At 40.0% G+C, this 17,465-nt stretch overlaps 1 protein-coding gene across 2 annotated transcripts; it reads right to left on the bottom strand.

The window, feature by feature from the left end:
- Positions 1-2,445: 2,445 nt before the first annotated feature.
- Positions 2,446-14,715, bottom strand: LOC307035835 (activating transcription factor 7-interacting protein 1-like). 2 transcript variants are annotated; one of them, XM_079675606.1, is made up of 14 exons: positions 14,682-14,715; positions 12,118-12,170; positions 10,715-11,224; positions 10,040-10,562; positions 9,517-9,695; positions 9,254-9,391; positions 9,067-9,138; positions 8,066-8,190; positions 6,760-6,821; positions 5,060-5,713; positions 4,369-4,470; positions 4,157-4,234; positions 3,908-3,972; positions 2,446-3,334 (listed from the first exon to the last, which is right to left on the bottom strand). In XM_079675606.1, the coding sequence occupies exons 3-14, from the start codon at positions 11,216-11,218 to the stop codon at positions 2,876-2,878; spliced, it is 2,961 nt and encodes a 986-aa protein (XP_079531732.1). In that variant the 5' UTR covers positions 11,219-11,224; positions 12,118-12,170; positions 14,682-14,715; the 3' UTR covers positions 2,446-2,875. The 2 variants fall into 2 exon arrangements, with proteins under 2 accessions (XP_079531732.1, XP_079531733.1); XM_079675607.1 differs by having other exon boundaries at positions 5,060-5,683.
- Positions 14,716-17,465: the final 2,750 nt, after the last annotated feature.

The following is a 17,465-nucleotide window of genomic DNA, read 5'->3' as shown; positions in this document are numbered from 1 at the left end:
CTCCCATGTTTTATTTTGTGTTGCCATAAGTTAGTCTCTCTGCGTTTCTGCGCTGGGCTAATGCTAATGCTAATAATGCTAATGCGAGGATAATAAAATGGTGGCTTCACAACACTTTTTTTGAGTTTTACGGGGCGTGGTTTGCAATCCACCCGGCCAATCAGAAATATAGCTCTTTTCTCACAAGAGAGCCGCATGAGAGTCCCTGCTCTCTAGCAGGGACGGAAAAGGGGGGGAAAAGGTTCTCATGAATTAATTTTAGTTCCGGCTCTTTTTGGTGTGAACGCGACATTTCGGAACTATATCGGAACTAAGGTGGGAAAAGTACTCCGGTGTGAACACGGCTATTGCAAATACTGACTTGAGCCCCACCACTGTTTGGGTTATCCCTACTACACAACAAAAATACTCTGGAGCCGCAACTGCCGACCCGTATTGCGCATGCGCAGATCTAAGGTCCAGTAGAAATGATAAAAAAGTAAAAGTCTGCTGCTTATTGTTCTTCTAGGCCAAAATATTGTCAAAGAGTATATGAGAGTGAGAGTGTGTTAATTAATATATTTGGCAGTTTGGAGTAAGTCTGTAGGTTTGTCTGTGTGTGTGTCTTTCATGTATAGGCATCTCACGATAAATAATTTTGTTGGATACATTTTCCCGGAAATTATTGCGATAAACGATAATATTGTTGGCACTGTTGTATGACCATTTTAGACCACTGACATAATGATAATATATAATAATAATTCAAGTACATCCTTTCAAACTGCTAGTCACATCCTCATGTAAATGGCAATTTATCGAGTTCATTTTTATTTATCGTACTATAAGTCCATTAATTGCTTATGGCAAACAATAAAAGGCACACAATAAAACAGTGGAAACAAACATGTGTTTGACTTTCATTAGTGAATGAAACTGTTTGCCCTTTATAGTCTGTGTCCAATATTGTGTATTTGTATATATTGTATATATATGCTAAGGTCCCGCTGCTGACACGATAGCAGTCATTTCGTGCGCATATGTGTAATTAAACCCATGATATCAAAATCTCACTCCAGCCAGGTACCCAAAGTTGGCAACCCTGACAAAACACCATTTAATTTCGGGTTAAAATGTGTTGTAACTGCGTTACTGAGCATTCTAACGGGTAATATATTACCCACATTTCATTAGTAATGCGTTACATTACTTTGTTACAGCAAAAAGTTAGATATTACTGTAACTCTGTTACTTTTGTAACGCGTACCAACACTGGTTACAATACGTAACCCTCTGTTTTATTGGATTTGCATAACCGTTGAGTAGCAGTAAAGCACTTCTGTGTTGAAAACTCTGTTTTACAATTGGCTTGGAACTTCAAAAGGGCAGGTGCTCAAGTCCCTTTTGGAGTCTATCTGTAAATAATAAAAATAACAAACGTATCTTTTAGAATTAAGGTAGAAGTAAGATTTCTGCCGTTACTAAAACATGTGACATTTCTACTTTGCATTTGTGTCAGTTTTGTGGTTGGTTACCAGAAGCTCCAGTTTTAAGCCACATTTTTGCGAGTTATCAGATATACAAGCTTAGCATACGATAGCTTTAAGCTCACAGCAATCATGAGATTTAATTGGTCAGTTTATAATTCAATGTAATTTTTATCTTAAAAGTATTGTTATTATAGCCTACCAATTTAATATAATTACAAAACATTAAACAAATATTAATAAAATATTATTATTTTGTGTTTTATTTGAACCTGCTAAATAATTAGATCTAGAATAAAACAACTGAAAGGCACATTTATGAGATCAGTTGTACCAGTAGTAGTAGATCAGAATTAGAGTAGGTTGCATTTGTTGGCAAATAAAATTCTTAAATACTAAAATTGAGGCAATGTGGAAACAGACCACTGTGGAGGAAATGCAGGATGTAAACACAACTCCTGAATACTGTTGTCTTCCCCTGAAAATGTGACAACTTATCTTATGAGAACTTATGTGATCCTTTGAGAGACAGAGGATATATGTACAGACATTAAAAATGAAGATACTAATGGGAAAGAAGATCACAGTATTGACGAGAAAGCCCTTTTATGAACACCTTTGAGTCAGAAACCATTAGTAGTCAGTTTTCTTACTGAGTCTTTTGATACAGTCAAGGAGCAGATCTGAGACTTTACAAACTAGCCAACATATAATAAATATGTTTCCACTGAGCAGCCGTGAGATGGTTTAGAATCAGCCCAATTATCTGCATCACAATGCATTGGGAATACAAATACTTTTAATCATTTGGATATGTAAATGTCAACAAATTACTTTTGTTCACCAACATATCTGTATCCTGTTACCAGAGTGCCAATTTCTCTGCATTCAATGTGTTAGATTGGTATTGTTATTGGCGATAGAGCTATGAACCTCAAAACAGATAATGGGATTCGTCATTAAATTAATAAGCCAAGACTTTAATAAAACATTTTATTGTGTTTTTCAAAGTCTGGTTGCCAGACAAAACTTAAAAAAATGATCATTCAGTTTCTACCGCACATGTATACAGTTCTGTGCAATTTACAAGGATAATCCTTTCACCTCTTCTCAACTCAAGCAGAAGACATCCGGATCAGAGTAACAGGGGATAACAACATAAATATCTGACCCGGTGGAGAGGTAAAGTAATTCAATTATATACAACAGTAACATAAAATACAATTCATACATGAACCAAACAAAACCAACAGTTTGCTGCTTCAATCCTCAAACTCAGTCAGAAGTCCCATTGTTATGTAGAGAAGTATTTACAGATACTGTAAGAGTTCCACGCACATTATTTGAGTTCTTAACACAAAATGACGTTAAGGAAGTCATAAAGACATTTTTTTCCATTCCTTCACTGTTCAGCCAGAGTTGGAATTGATGACATTTGTGCACTGAGGTTCACAGAAGGAGCCGAAGCGCCCGCAAATGTCTTTGGCTCGAACAGCGAAATGATACGTGGAGCCGGACTGGAACTGGGTCAGCGTACAGGCCATGGGCAGCGGGAGGGCCTTCACCTCCCCAATCTTCTTCCAGTGCTGCTGCGCTGTACCACTGTTGGAGTTGTCTTGATGGAAGGCATAGAGGTGATAGCTGTCCACAGCCGCACAGGTCCGATCCGTTTCCGACACACACCAGGACAGCACTATGCCGGTCTGGCTGGGCACCAGCTTCAGCTGAGGCTGCTGCGGAGGAGAGGAGCGCTCCGCCTCGGGGGGTAAGCGTGCCAGTGCAGGTGCAGCGGGGAGCGGGGGCAGCACCACAATAGAGCCCCGTGTTGGCGTAGTAGTGGTTACAGCGCGAGATTTCAGAGGAGAGTCCTAAAAAAGACAAAACTAGTGTCATGAGTTGTTCCTTGAGCAAAATGGGCTAAATATGATAATGTCGGCTAAAAATGTAACAATACAATGGAGAGTGCAATATGGTTTCAGGCAACAGCTTATAATTGCACTAAACTACATTAATTATGTTTGATTCGACTGTACTATAGTTTAATTTGTACATATTACATGAGATACATACATTGACCCAATCTGGCGGTTTCATTACTTTATATTCATGTAATAAATAACCAAAGTCAATCAAATTGTTATCTGCATGAGAAACATAAATGGTTTTAATAATCATCCGTTTATAGGGATCAATCTGACCCAGATAGACGTGATCTGAGGTTTCAGCTGAGAAAAATAATTTCTCAACTACTTAACAGCTGGCAACAAAGCTTTTATACTGCAAGATCAACTGGTAGCCTTACTAGGCAGCCTTTAAGGATAGGATCCACATATGTATCAATACGTTTTAATTTATATGCAATTAACAATATACAGAACAAAACGTATAAGCTACAAAACACATTTGTGCAAAATGTGTAATGTGCAGATATAGATCCTCACCAGTGGGGGGCGATGGTGGACCGTCAGCTGAGGATTGCTCTGCGGGGAAGATCTCGCTCCTGCACCTGAGGACAGAGTTTACAGATGTAAAACGCATAGTATTTATGTGTGTAAATAAATGTAATTATATTTCTTAAAAATCATAATGGTTCCCCATAGAGAGGAGGAAGCACTGGTTTATGGTATCACATGCATGTACAAAGTGATCCTTTCATGTCTTGATTATATGATATAATAATGGGGTCTTACTGGAAGGGGTGCTGAGGACGGGATTCGGACGCTGGGTGGGTGAGGGAGCTGCAGCTGTGGCGTTCTTCACTCCGGTCACTGGACAACAAGGAGAACAACGTAATTAAATTACATTAATAACTAAAGCCTGCTTTTCGGAACAGTGCGTGTTAAGGTATACCGATCCTAAAATAAAAATCTATTTTGTGTATGGGGGTTAAGAGGTGACTGACCTTGTACATCATCATCGTCCTCAGTGAGGTCGATGACGGAGCCTTTTGGTCGCGAACTTGGAGCAGCTGCTTTGGACGGAGTAAAAACGGTAGCCTGGTTGTCTGAAATCAAATAAAAGGGATAAATGTTGAGACCCAAAAATCGACAAACAACTTTACTAATACTAAATACTTTACTGATACTTTGCCAGGATAAAGACAATGGATCAGGCAACACAAGTTACTGTTGAGATGACAAGGTAACAATACACATACATGTCTGGTAACCCTTTAGAATAACCAAAGGGTTTATTGCTAGTCAATCAAACTTTGAATAACAGTAATAGATCAAATGGTAATATTACTAATTATTAGGGCTATGATTTACCGTTACAAACATTATAACATTGTATAAAGTATATTAAGTATTTGTTAGTAACGAAAATATTTGTAAACCTTTGAGAAATCACTTGTAAAACATCTTAAAACAGATAACACAGATATTTGGACCAGATATTTGTTACACTTTGTTAATGGTTAATAATTGTAAGTATTATAGAGACATCACTTTGATGGCTAATGTCAAGTTGCATCGTTTTTGGGACTGGCCTAATGGCTTGACAGCCTGAGTTTTACAAGTTGCAGATTGCCGCAGAGACACAATATACACTTTTGAAAGACAACAGCCTTTTTAATCAAAGTGCCACCCTACCTGTCTTTGATGTGAGGGACGTCCCTTGTGGCGGTCCTGGAGCGGTGGATCCTGTAGCAGCGGGCCCAGAAGCTGCCGGTGAAGAGGCTGAAGACATGGCTCCCGCTACAGACACAGACTGAGCCGGGGCCCTGGCTGTGGTCACAGATACCCCTGCATTGGGTGTGGTTATTCCCCCAGCACCACCCTGGAACACAGCCCGGGCGATAGAGATCTGGGTGGGGGACACCATGCCAGTGGAGGCCTGGAATGAGGGGACGGTAGCGACAGTGGGACCAGAGGCCGAGGAAGTGGTAATAGCGGAAGCAGGCTTGAGTATAAAAGTGGTGGTGGTAGTCGTGGTTTTGGCCTTGCTGTGGGACGTGGCTGCAGACAGAGAGGAGACAGGGATGTTGACGAGCATTCCTCCCTGGCCGTTGGTCATTGATAAAGGCAGCTGGATGAGGAGCGGCTGGCCCGCTGCCATCATGCTGCTCCCGCTGGGCGTCTTCAGCAGCGTGCCGGTGGAACTCTGGGTGGTGATGCCACCGGTCAGGGTGGAGCCAGCATTAGAGGTGGTGGTGATCAGCTGGAGGATGGGAGCCTGTGAAACCATGGCAGTGGAGGTGGGCGTATGGATCAGACCTGTGGTGGAAGCAAGCAGGAATGGATTTGCTGTAAATAGGAAAAAGTAAAAGTTTTTTGGAAAGTCAAATGAAGTGAAACTGAGGATTTCAAATGAACTGTATTTTGTGCTTATAGGCTGTAAACAAATCTTACGATATATGGACACGACCTTGAATGTTTGCTGACCTTGATATTGCTCGTTGTGTTTAAATGCATTCCATTCGACATAAAAATAAGATTTATAAGAGAAAAATATACATCCAAATATTCTTAAGAAATGTTATCTTTAAGGTTTACATGCATATTAAAATTAGGAAAATATATTTTTCTCTATTCTTTTTAAGTTATTGTGACAGGCCTGCTCCTTTTTACTAAAGCCACACGAGGACGATAACGCAAACGGACCGCAATCGTAATCAAAAAAGTATTCCGTCCACACGCAGCAGGAAATTATCGTATAGGCATAAACACGGAGCCGTTTGCCCCCCCAGAGCGGTTCGTTTGCAGATCTACCCATCTTGGGACCCGTTATCTGCGTTTCCATGTCGGCCATGTGTGGCTGAACCGTCTATCTGATAGTGAACTGTAGCAGATACGACCGTTATCGTCCTCGTGTGGCCGGGGCTTAAGAGTCAACTTAAGGGTGCAGTAACCAGAAATGGATCAGTTATCAAAAATATCCATACATTTTTTATTGTGAGCAGCACGCATTGAAGTGAAGACCTATCCTGGCATCTCATGGACAAAAGACAGGTACGCATCCACTGCCGTCAAATTCAAATTACAAGCTGACAGGACACTTAAAGAATGAGTCTGTAAATGTTCCATTACTATTATTGTCAATAAATCCCAGACCAAAACCAACAATGAGTTTGTCAATTCTTTCTCACTTTCTAAGCCTGTATGTGGCACTCAGCTCCGTACGACGTTTTCACACCAACTTTGAATGAATTTGCTCGTAAGTCTTTAAAGCAGAAGGGCAGCGTAGGTCAAATTGATTCAGCGACCGTGTTAATGTTGATGAAGGCACATGTGCACTGTGTTTGGCGACAAAGGCAATACAACATCAAGTATAAAAAAGATCTGCTACTCACCACCTGTTGAGGGCGAAGTAGTTGTTTGGATCTGCTTGAGCTCCATGGAGGTACGAACTGGCCTGTTTAGAAAGATCACTCATGCTTAGAGCTATTTACAAAAGGACAATGGACTGAATGTGGCATTGTGCTGACATGTATTTTTATTACATACTTTAATTACATTAAAGAACGTTGACAGAATGAACTAATTATCTTGCAACATATACTCGAAAAAAATCCGCTTTTTTCTTAACTCGCAGTACTTCATTGATAACGTTTTGAATGTCTCGCCACTGGTAATAAGTCAGTATGGGGAACCGACGGTCGACGTACATCCTCATCGCCCTCCTTAGATTCACAGGCAATGCGTCCTTGCCATTTGAACCTATATAATTGACCTTCAAGAGCCAGTCACAGTAGATTTCATATGTGACTAGATAGCGGAAAATATAGGATGCGTAGCGGTCATGTCTGGGTTTCCCTGAGCTTCTCTGGCAGTAGTGGTACAGCACGGACTCCATGTGGGGCGTGATTGAGCGGAGTTCAATGTCTGCCGTGCATTTTCCTTCACTTAATTCCGCCAGTTCATTTGCCATATCGACATTATTTGATGTATCTTTATTGTCATGTTTCTCCTCTGTTTCCTGTTCTTCTTTCTCCTTCTTGATAGACAGAACAGGTAGCTCTCCACCAGAGGGCGCCACTTCCTCTCTGGGCCCCTCAGGCTGCAGCTCTACTTTCTGCTGGAGCACGCTGTTGGGAGGAGAGGTGCAGTTTTAACTACACTCTGCACGGCCTGAGGAAACGCTTAGGCTTCACATTGTAGAACGTCACAAGACTCAGGACCTGGACCCAGGTGGGGTTACTGTGCAGGTGCAACACACAGACTGTCATGTGTGTTTGTTTATTCCAAAACAAGTCTTAAGAACTATTTGGAAGAGTTTTATAAAGCTGATCCAGACAAACCGAACAAGGGGCATGGAATCTTGGTTTCCAAAACGGTATTTGGAAGATATCTTTATTCTGTATCTGTGATTACAGATAGCAACCCCGGACAATATCATCTATACATGCTGTGAACGTCTCCATGTGTAGTACTGGCTTCAGTCCGGTATTGTCACGTTCATACAAAGACCAAATGATATTCACTGACAAAAACCAAACAGCAAGTATTGCTGTATGATTCAAATATAGCATGTTTAATGCATTTATGTTGAGAATGTTAATAAATGTTTTGATTTGAAATGTTTAGTCAGAGGTTGAAATGGTCTGGCAATACCAAATAAATCCCAGACAAGGACATGGAGGTCATGCAGACACTTACCGTTGAGTTTGAGAGCTGTTTGCAACAGTCACAGTCTTGGCAGCAGCAGCAGCAGTAGCAGCAGCAGCAGAAGCGGCAGCAGCAGATACAGCAACAGATACAGCAGCAGATACAGCAGCTAGCGCCTGTGGAAATCAGACAGTGTTAGATATATATCAGAAACAAACACTGGAATACTAGGTGTGTAGCAGGGTTTCCGCTAGGATTTTTTCTTGACGGTCAAATGTCTGGAAATAATTTATTATACCAGACAAATTTGAAACTTACCGGTCATGTTTCAATAATAATAATAAGAATTGTCTAGCAGAGTTTCCGTTAGCAGGTAATTACCGGACATTACCGGACATGACCGGATACGCTGATGTTTAAAACTCAGTTAATGGGGCTCTTTTTTATATTGCTTCAGTTTATAATCGTAACAGATCGAAAAATTCAGATTCATTCTTCAATAAATGATTCCACAAACAACAAACAACATAATTATTACATTCAAACAAACTACTTGTAGTAGATGAAGTATATTATTCAAAAGTTTACATTAACTTTGAATAATAACACGGGAGAAACGGATCCTCTCTTTTCCCCTCTCTCTCCCTCCCTCTCTCCAGACAGCCCTCTCATGCAGCTCGCTAAACAGTAGGCGGGGCTTCAGGTGATCATGCAGAGCTGTGTGTCTCCGTCAGACTCAGCAGCTGATCTCTCTCTCTCTCGCGTCCGGTTATACTTCACTCGCGCTTATGTCCATATCGATCAGATCCAGCTCTCCTGATCGGCCTTCATAGAGAGCACCGATCAAACTATTAAGAGTCAATATCGGCCGATAATGGTCGGCGGCCAATCGATCGGAGCATCCCTAATTATTACCGGACATTTGGACCGGCAGGTTTTGAATTTACCGGTTTTTAATCAATTTTACCAGCTAAAAAACGGTAATTACCGGCTAACGGAAACCCTGGTGTGTAGGAGTGTTTAGCGTGCAACAAAAGAAAAATATGTCTTACCTCCTGTTTCCTTTTGTTCTCTGACGCCTGATTGGCCTCACCAAACTTTTTCGTTAGTCGGTTTATCTTGGCCTAAACAAACAGTAGAGAGGAAGGCACTTAACTACATAGCACTAACCAGCAAAAGAGCATCTTACACTACTGTGTTTAAATGTAGGTTTACTTAACAATGTTACAGTCTACTTACTTGGAGTGTGTTAATGGCGGTCTGGTGTTTAGTGGCACAGTCAATCTTGTCGACTCTTTCCTTCAGCTCATGGAAATGTTTATCGTAAAGGCTCTGCTCCAAGGCCTTCAACCGCTCTTCTACGAGATGCTGCACAATCTGGAAAACAATATTAGAGGAAGGGGTTAAAAGGCACAATTAAGTAAAGATGTATCCATTGGTTTCCAAGGAAAGTTCACTTAGACTGAAGAGAAAACATGATGTTTGTCAGGGTAGGTGCAAACCTTTTCAAGTTTATCGTGACTGCCAGCCTTTGTAGTGAATTTTAATTCCAGTTGTGCCTCCAACTCCTCACGCTCCACTTTGGGTCTCTTCCCCTCACGTTTCACGGCTTCTACATCATTTTGAGATCCCTCTGATAAAGTGCGCTTCAGTCCGGAGGTGGAGCCCTTTTCCTCTTGCACTTTGGGAAATAAAGGAAAAAGAGATCTGTTATTCTATGTGAGCTTTTAATTTCCCTAAATACTTTATATTGATTTGCTTTAAGGATGTCTCAGTCACCCATATGCAAAACTTATTTCTAAAACAACACGAACATATATCCAGGCTTCGGATTGTAGACAAAACATATTTAACAGAAAGCCTTTCCATTGCTTTACATTCCAAGTCTACAATGGTACAAGGTCTGCATTTATACAATATTAAATGACATGTCTAATATAACTGCTTGTGGTTCATACCCTGTATCAATGTAGAGAAACTATCTTGAAGCTATCAGGAAGATTGTTGCAATTCACTCTCTCATACCTGTATTAGATGGTGGAGTGGAAGATGGTCGAGAAGTTTTTTTGGTTTTTCCAACATCAGCTTTTTCCTTTTTGGTCTCTACTTTCACTATATCCACATCCATCTTTTCCTCATTCATTGATCCTTTCTTAGCAGCATCCTTTTCACCCTTTACATTTTTCCCATTCTCTTTTTTCCCATTCTCCTTATCAACCTTTCCTTTTTTCCCATCCTCCTTTTCAATCTTTACTTTTTTCCCATCATCCTTTTTGACATCCTTCTCTTGTTTTATATTGTTGGAAGAGGAAGCTGGTTGAGATGAGGAAGGAGGAGTATTTGGGGAATCAGAAGTGGTAGTTTTGGGGCAAGAAGGCTTTTCAACCTTCGTTTTGGTTGTGGGCGCCTCAGTGTCCTTGGCCTTTGTAGTGTCTGTATCCATTGGTTCTGCGCAGTTAGATCCTGGAGGGGGCAAACATGGAGCCAAACCTTCAACCGAATCCTTTTGCAAATCCTTAGCGGGGTCCTTTGTTGTAGTTTTGTCATCCTGGCGAAGAACAAAATAAAACATTGGTTACTTACTTAGAAGGTTTTTGGATTCTCTATCTATCCACACCTCAACATTAACGTAGGTTGTCTGAAAAAAATCTTGAATAAATCCCTATGAGACAATGTCGGGGAAAAAACGTAAGCATTTACCTCTTCCTTTTCCAGGGCCGGTGTCACCTCAGATTCTTTTTCCTTGTTTTCCTTAGATTCTGCTGAGGATACTGGAACGGATTCCTTTGATGAGGACAAAGACGAACCTTTCTTGGGCTTTTCCTCCTCAATCTTTTTGAGTTCTAAGTTCAAGGAGTGGAATGGAGATGTGGAAGGACTACAAGTCTCATCCTTAGCCTTTGAACTTTGTGAAGAGGAAGGGGAAGGAGACAGATTTAGGGAAAGGAAAGTAGATGGAGAAGCAGGGGATGCAACTTGAGGGGAGCCTGAGTCCGAGGCGTTGCTTGGCTCTTTGGACCCTGCTTTTTGTCCATCCTCCTTGTGCGTGCCATTCATTAGAGGTGGCGAAGCAGTTTCGGAAATCCCCGCAGCTGCTGTCAACAAAGTGCTGTGAAGGGTCTCCAGTTGCTGTCGGTCACTGATCTTCATAGTTTTCCTAGCACGGAATATCTTCTTCTTCTCCTCGGTCACAACAAGTTCCATTGCTGCCTGTGGAGTGAAAGGAGAGATTAAACCCCTATTGCTAGCTGCAATAGGAAGCAGCATAGTGTCTATCGCTTATGAACCTGCCCTGGACTTAACGCACTGCATAGGGGAGAAATGGCTGCGGAGCTTCAGAGCAAACACTAGAGGTCTCTGTGGAGCCCTTTGGCTTTGTTGTTTGTTCTTTTCTAGAAGGTTCTCCTGTCACCAAGATATGATTCCAAAACTGGTCTGTTCCCGACAGTCTGTTTCTTTACTAAAATGTGACACATTTAGACAGCACCTTCCTGTGTGAACACCTTTTGGTATATCTGTGCTATGGGGGGGTGCAGTTAAGGTGCAGGTCACTAAGCAAGAAAGGCTTTTTAATGTAAGTGATTAAAGCTTTAACCGATCTCTTCAATTCATTTTTTCTTAATTTCTTTTGATTAACCGGTTGATTTCATGTTTACCTAAGCCCCTGATTCAGAGACTAGAAATTACATTGAAGTTAAAAGCAGCAACCCAAATCTGCCTCCCATCCCCCCACGTTCCTATTGGTTCAATCTTCAGCCAATCGGAACAGGCGTTTAGAGGCTGTGTCGGCAGCAGTTAAGAGGTTATGCAAATTCAGGAGGATTTTCCGTACATATATTTGAATGTTTCTCACATTGTAGTGTTGAGGCTAGTTGTGAGATTGTATACATGTTTATTCAATATATATTCATCTCATATGCACATATGAATGTGATGATTAAAATTAGATTTTATGAGAGTCAGACAAAATGATGATGAATATGTGTGCTCCGGGAGAAAATGAAAAGTTAAAAAGACAATTTACACTGAGTAGTGAAATGGAGTTGCTGTGATATAAAAAACAAGGCAGCAGAAATTATTGAAATAATCTGTCAGTAACTCACCTTCAACCCGAAAGGTTCTTGCTCTTGGGTTTACCACCAAATTCTTCGAAAACCTGAAAGAAAAAAAGAGAGATTTTTTTAGTACAGTTTATGTACCGTAACTATTCAAAATAGGAAATGTAACTGAGCCCTTAAAAGACTTCAAAAAAGGAGATGAATGTATTTGAGGGTTACTTTACATTTCAGCAAACCTCACTGTTTTATTTATTTAGAATGAACTGACCACCCATCTAGTCACAAAAGACAAGTATATATCGAACGATTAGGTATTTTCTGAGAATGTTGCCAAAACATCTTTACAAAGTGATTAAGCTATTTCTCCAAGCCAAAGAGCAGGTAAAGGGATCCCAATTTAAGACGTGACACGTTAACCAATCACACAAAAAGGTGAAGAAGAAAAAGATTCCAGACAGAACGGACAGTACGAGGCCAAAAACTGCAGGAGAGGTTTTCCCAAGCCGCAGTTGGTCCACAGCAATCAGCGTTAACAACAAAAAGCAGACATATTCTAGATACTAGTTAAATCTGTCTGTTGGTATAAGCCAAGGAACAGAAAACAAAGCCGCTTATCATTAACATAACCGCTCAAATCTTATCTGGTCAGAGCTGCTTCCGCTTCACACCGTAAAGTGTGTTCGCTTTACTGTTACCGCATTGCTAACAGAGCCATCTGAAGGCCTCGATCTCCAACATGTTTGAATTAGATATGTGTACTATTTTTGCAATTTGGCAGATTGTCACGTGCATAAAGAAATGGGATGGGACTATTAAGGATGTGTTGCCTACATGAGCCTAGAATAGAAAACAATTTAACCTATAAAAAGAAAAAGTCTGTTCATAACTCCTGACAGAGCATTATATAAAACTTTTTCTTTCCTACATCAACTTCATAATATATTTGAAGGTCATATCTTTATACAAATCTTGTGGGTAAAACATTTTTTAACTACAGCGTGGTGATTTCAACACCAGCCCTAGCTAGCAGCGCACAGACTGAGGGTAAGTACACTGCAATGATTGTTGCTTGGCAACACCCATCCCCCAACTCTAGCACAAACTAGTCCACAGTATGGAAGTCTACAGCCAGCACAGACTAAACCATTCGGGTAAGAGGAAGGGGAAACTTCCCTATCTAAAAAAAACACCATAGGCAAGCAAAGGTTAATGACAAAACAAAAAAAACAAGGACAACACTGCAAAACAGGAATACTGCAGCATTTGACCTTAATGTTTATTATTTTCCCCACCCAATAGGTTAAAATATAAAACGATTTTTCAATGAACCATTTACATAGCATTGTTGTAAGTCGTCTGCTTGTGCTATAACAATCTTCTCAACAGTTAAACTAAAGTCAAAATAAGAAACCCTGACACTGCTGTAAATAAACTATTTCCATTCAAATGTATTTTGCCTCCCCTGTCCTCTGAAACTTAGACATAATTTGTCTGAACCGAAATCATATAACATAGTCCCTGGAGGGGCTGTGCACTAAATGCACCAACTTATTTTATGTAAAGCGCAATAAAATCCAATGTATTATTATTATTAAACCGGGCACACGTGCCGCTGCTCACCACGTCGCGTCAGTCAACTATCCCCTAAATTACTTCAAGACTTTGGACCAAAGCTTACTGACAATGTCATATGATATTGCATATCTACCCTCGTATATATATATCGAGCTTATGCTAACATTTGCTGTTAAACTGCAGGAAGAAAAAAGAAAAACCCAAGGATCCCTCTGGCTGGGATCCCTTTTTATTTCCAACGGTGAGGTAATCCACAGCATGTTTCCTCAGTTCTTGATGGAAATTGCTAATACACTGGCATTGAGGGTTTTAAAGTCATCTTTAATGTTTAAAGTTGAAACAGCTCAAAACCAAGTCCTCCTTTAACCCCCAGAAAAAAATCCCACTATACAGCCTATCCACCTTTACGAATGTCTCTTGCTCTATAAATGATATGTGAATACTGATTCGATAAAAACACAGGCTTTGAAGATATTTATTTATACATAATCCCATATATAAACGATTGTTAGCACTGAAGACGCTTTAAACATGTGTGACATTTATGAGATTATCATACCAACAGAAATATCACACAACTACAAATATGTTGACACTGCTATAAATACATACTTCACATGTTGTACACAGAACAGGCATGACTAAAATTAACACCTTCAGATCCTGAGCCTAAAGATTCAAGTGCAACCAGGTTCAAACAATGTTTGAATAGCATGCGCCACACTGCTATCGTGCACAGCGCTGCGGCTAACAACATGTATTTTCCATTGTCAGCTACATTAGAATTAATTTACAGTAAACTCCTTGAAACACAAAGAAAGACTGAAAGTGATGTTTCGTGTTAAAAAAACAACTCACAATACAAATTTAACAACAAGCCAAAGCTCAATGTACTATGACTAGCATAGCACTCTGAGTAAGTATCACAATCTAATCCAGAACAAGAGTGAGGATGCAATGACAAACATCTAGTTACTTCCAAATGACAGACAGAAATGTTAAACATGCTTTAAAAGAGAGGGGAAAAAATCAACCTTTAGCAGTACGTGTGGGATTGAGGCCTTCCATCTATTTGTTGGTTGTGGAAGCAGGCTGAGAGGCCAGAAGGAACACAAAAGAAATTAGGAGGGAATCATTTAGGACTAGTCCATCTTGTTAATGGAGGGGGGGGGGGTGGGGGGATGGTACTATTAAGGATGTGTTGCCCACATGAGCCTAGAATAGAAAACAATTTAACCTATAAAAAGAAAAAGTCTGTTCATAACTCCTGACAGAGCATTATATAAAACTTTTTCTTTCTTACATCAACTGCATAATATATTTGAAGGTCATATCTTTATACAAATCTTGTGGGTAAAACATTTTTTAACTACAGCGTGGTGATTTCAACACCAGCCCTAGCTAGCAGCGCACAGACTGAGGGTAAGTACACTGCAATGATTGTTGCTTGGCAACACCCATCCCCCAACTCTAGCACAAACTAGTCCACAGTATGGAAGTCTACAGCCAGCACAGACTAAACCATTCGGGTAAGAGGAAGGGGAAACTTTCCTATCTAAAAAAAAAACCATAGGCAAGCAAAGGTTAATGACAAAACAAAAAAAAACAAGGACAACACTGCAAAACAGGAATACTGCAGCATTTGACCTTAATGTTGATTATTTTCCCCACCCAATAGGTTAAAATATAAAACGATTTTTCAATGAACCATTTACATAGCATTGTTGTAAGTCGTCTGCTTGTGCTATAACAATCTTCTCAACAGTTAAACTAAAGTCAAAATAAGAAACCCTGACACTGCTGTAAATAAACTATTTCCATTCAAATGTATTTTGCCTCCCCTGTCCTCTGAAACTTAGACATAATTTGTCTGAACCGAAAACATATAACATAGTCCCTGGAGGGGCTGTGCACTAAATGCACCAACTTATTTTATGTAAAGCGCAATAAAATCCAATGTATTATTATTATTAAACCGGGCACACGTGCCGCTGCTCACCACGTCGCGTCAGTCAACTATCCCCTAAATTACTTCAAGACTTTGGACCAAAGCTTACTGACAATGTCATATGATATTGCATATCTACCCTCGTATATATATCGAGCTTATGCTAACATTTGCTGTTAAACTGCAGGAAGAAAAAAGAAAAACCCAAGGATCCCTCTGGCTGGGATCCCTTTTTATTTCCAACGGTGAGGTAATCCACAGCATGTTTCCTCAGTTCTTGATGGAAATTGCTAATACACTGGCATTGAGGGTTTTAAAGTCATCTTTAATGTTTAAAGTTGAAACAGCTCAAAACCAAGTCCTCCTTTAACCCCCAGAAAAAAATCCCGCTATACAGCCTATCCACCTTTACGAATGTCTCTTGCTCTATAAATGATATGTGAATACTGATTCGATAAAAACACAGGCTTTGAAGATATTTATTTATACATAATCCCATATATAAACGATTGTTAGCACTGAAGACGCTTTAAACATGTGTGACATTTATGAGATTATCATACCAACAGAAATATCACACAACTACAAATATGTTGACACTGCTATAAATACATACTTCACATGTTGTACACAGAACAGGCATGACTAAAATTAACACCTTCAGATCCTGAGCCTAAAGATTCAAGTGCAACCAGGTTCAAACAATGTTTGAATAGCATGCGCCACACTGCTATCGTGCACAGCGCTGCGGCTAACAACATGTATTTTCCATTGTCAGCTACATTAGAATTAATTTACAGTAAACTCCTTGAAACACAAAGAAAGACTGAAAGTGATGTTTCGTGCTAAAAAAACAACTCACAATACAAATTTAACAACAAGCCAAAGCTCAATGTACTATGACTAGCATAGCACTCTGAGTAAGTATCACAATCTAATCCAGAACAAGAGTGAGGATGCAATGACAAACATCTAGTTACTTCCAAATGACAGACAGAAATGTTAAACATGCTTTAAAAGAGAGGGAAAAAAATCAACCTTTAGCAGTACGTGTGGGATTGAGGCCTTCCATGTATTTGTTGGTTGTGGAAGCAGGCTGAGAGGCCAGAAGGAACACAAAAGAAATTAGGAGGGAATCATTTAGGACTAGTCCATCTTGTTAATGGAGGGGGGGGTGGGGGGATGGTACTATTAAGGATGTGTTGCCCACATGAGCCTAGAATAGAAAACAATTTAACCTATAAAAAGAAAAAGTCTGTTCATAACTCCTGACAGAGCATTATATAAAACTTTTTCTTTCTTACATCAACTGCATAATATATTTGAAGGTCATATCTTTATACAAATCTTGTGGGTAAAACATTTTTTAACTACAGCGTGGTGATTTCAACACCAGCCCTAGCTAGCAGCGCACAGACTGAGGGTAAGTACACTGCAATGATTGTTGCTTGGCAACACCCATCCCCCAACTCTAGCACAAACTAGTCCACAGTATGGAAGTCTACAGCCAGCACAGACTAAACCATTCGGGTAAGAGGAAGGGGAAACTTTCCTATCTAAAAAAAAAACCATAGGCAAGCAAAGGTTAATGACAAAACAAAAAAAAACAAGGACAACACTGCAAAAGAGGAATACTGCAGCATTTGACCTTAATGTTTATTATTTTCCCCACCCAATAGGTTAAAATATAAAACGATTTTTCAATGAACCATTTACATAGCATTGTTGTAAGTCGTCTGCTTGTGCTATAACAATCTTCTCAACAGTTAAACTAAAGTCAAAATAAGAAACCCTGACACTGCTGTAAATAAACTATTTCCATTCAAATGTATTTTGCCTCCCCTGTCCTCTGAAACTTAGACATAATTTG

This window comes from Notothenia rossii, assembly GCF_949606895.1.
Source record: "Notothenia rossii genome assembly, chromosome: 1".
Taxonomy (NCBI): Eukaryota; Metazoa; Chordata; class Actinopteri; order Perciformes; family Nototheniidae; genus Notothenia; species Notothenia rossii.
The sequence above is the reverse complement of the archived record's forward strand: the minus strand, read 5'-3'. Positions and strand labels throughout refer to the sequence as shown.

Excerpts from the sequence above, each read along its gene's own strand:
- LOC307035835 (XM_079675606.1), bottom strand. The coding sequence starts at position 11,218 with ATGGAACTTGTTGTGACCGAGGAGAAGAAGAAGATATTCCGTGCTAGG. Across the intron at positions 10,563-10,714 it reads CGGCCCTGGAAAAGGAAGAG|GATGACAAAACTACAACAAA; the intron begins GTAAATGCTTAC and ends GTTCTTCGCCAG. Across the intron at positions 3,973-4,156 it reads CGTCCTCAGCACCCCTTCCA|GTGCAGGAGCGAGATCTTCC; the intron begins GTAAGACCCCAT and ends CTCTGTCCTCAG.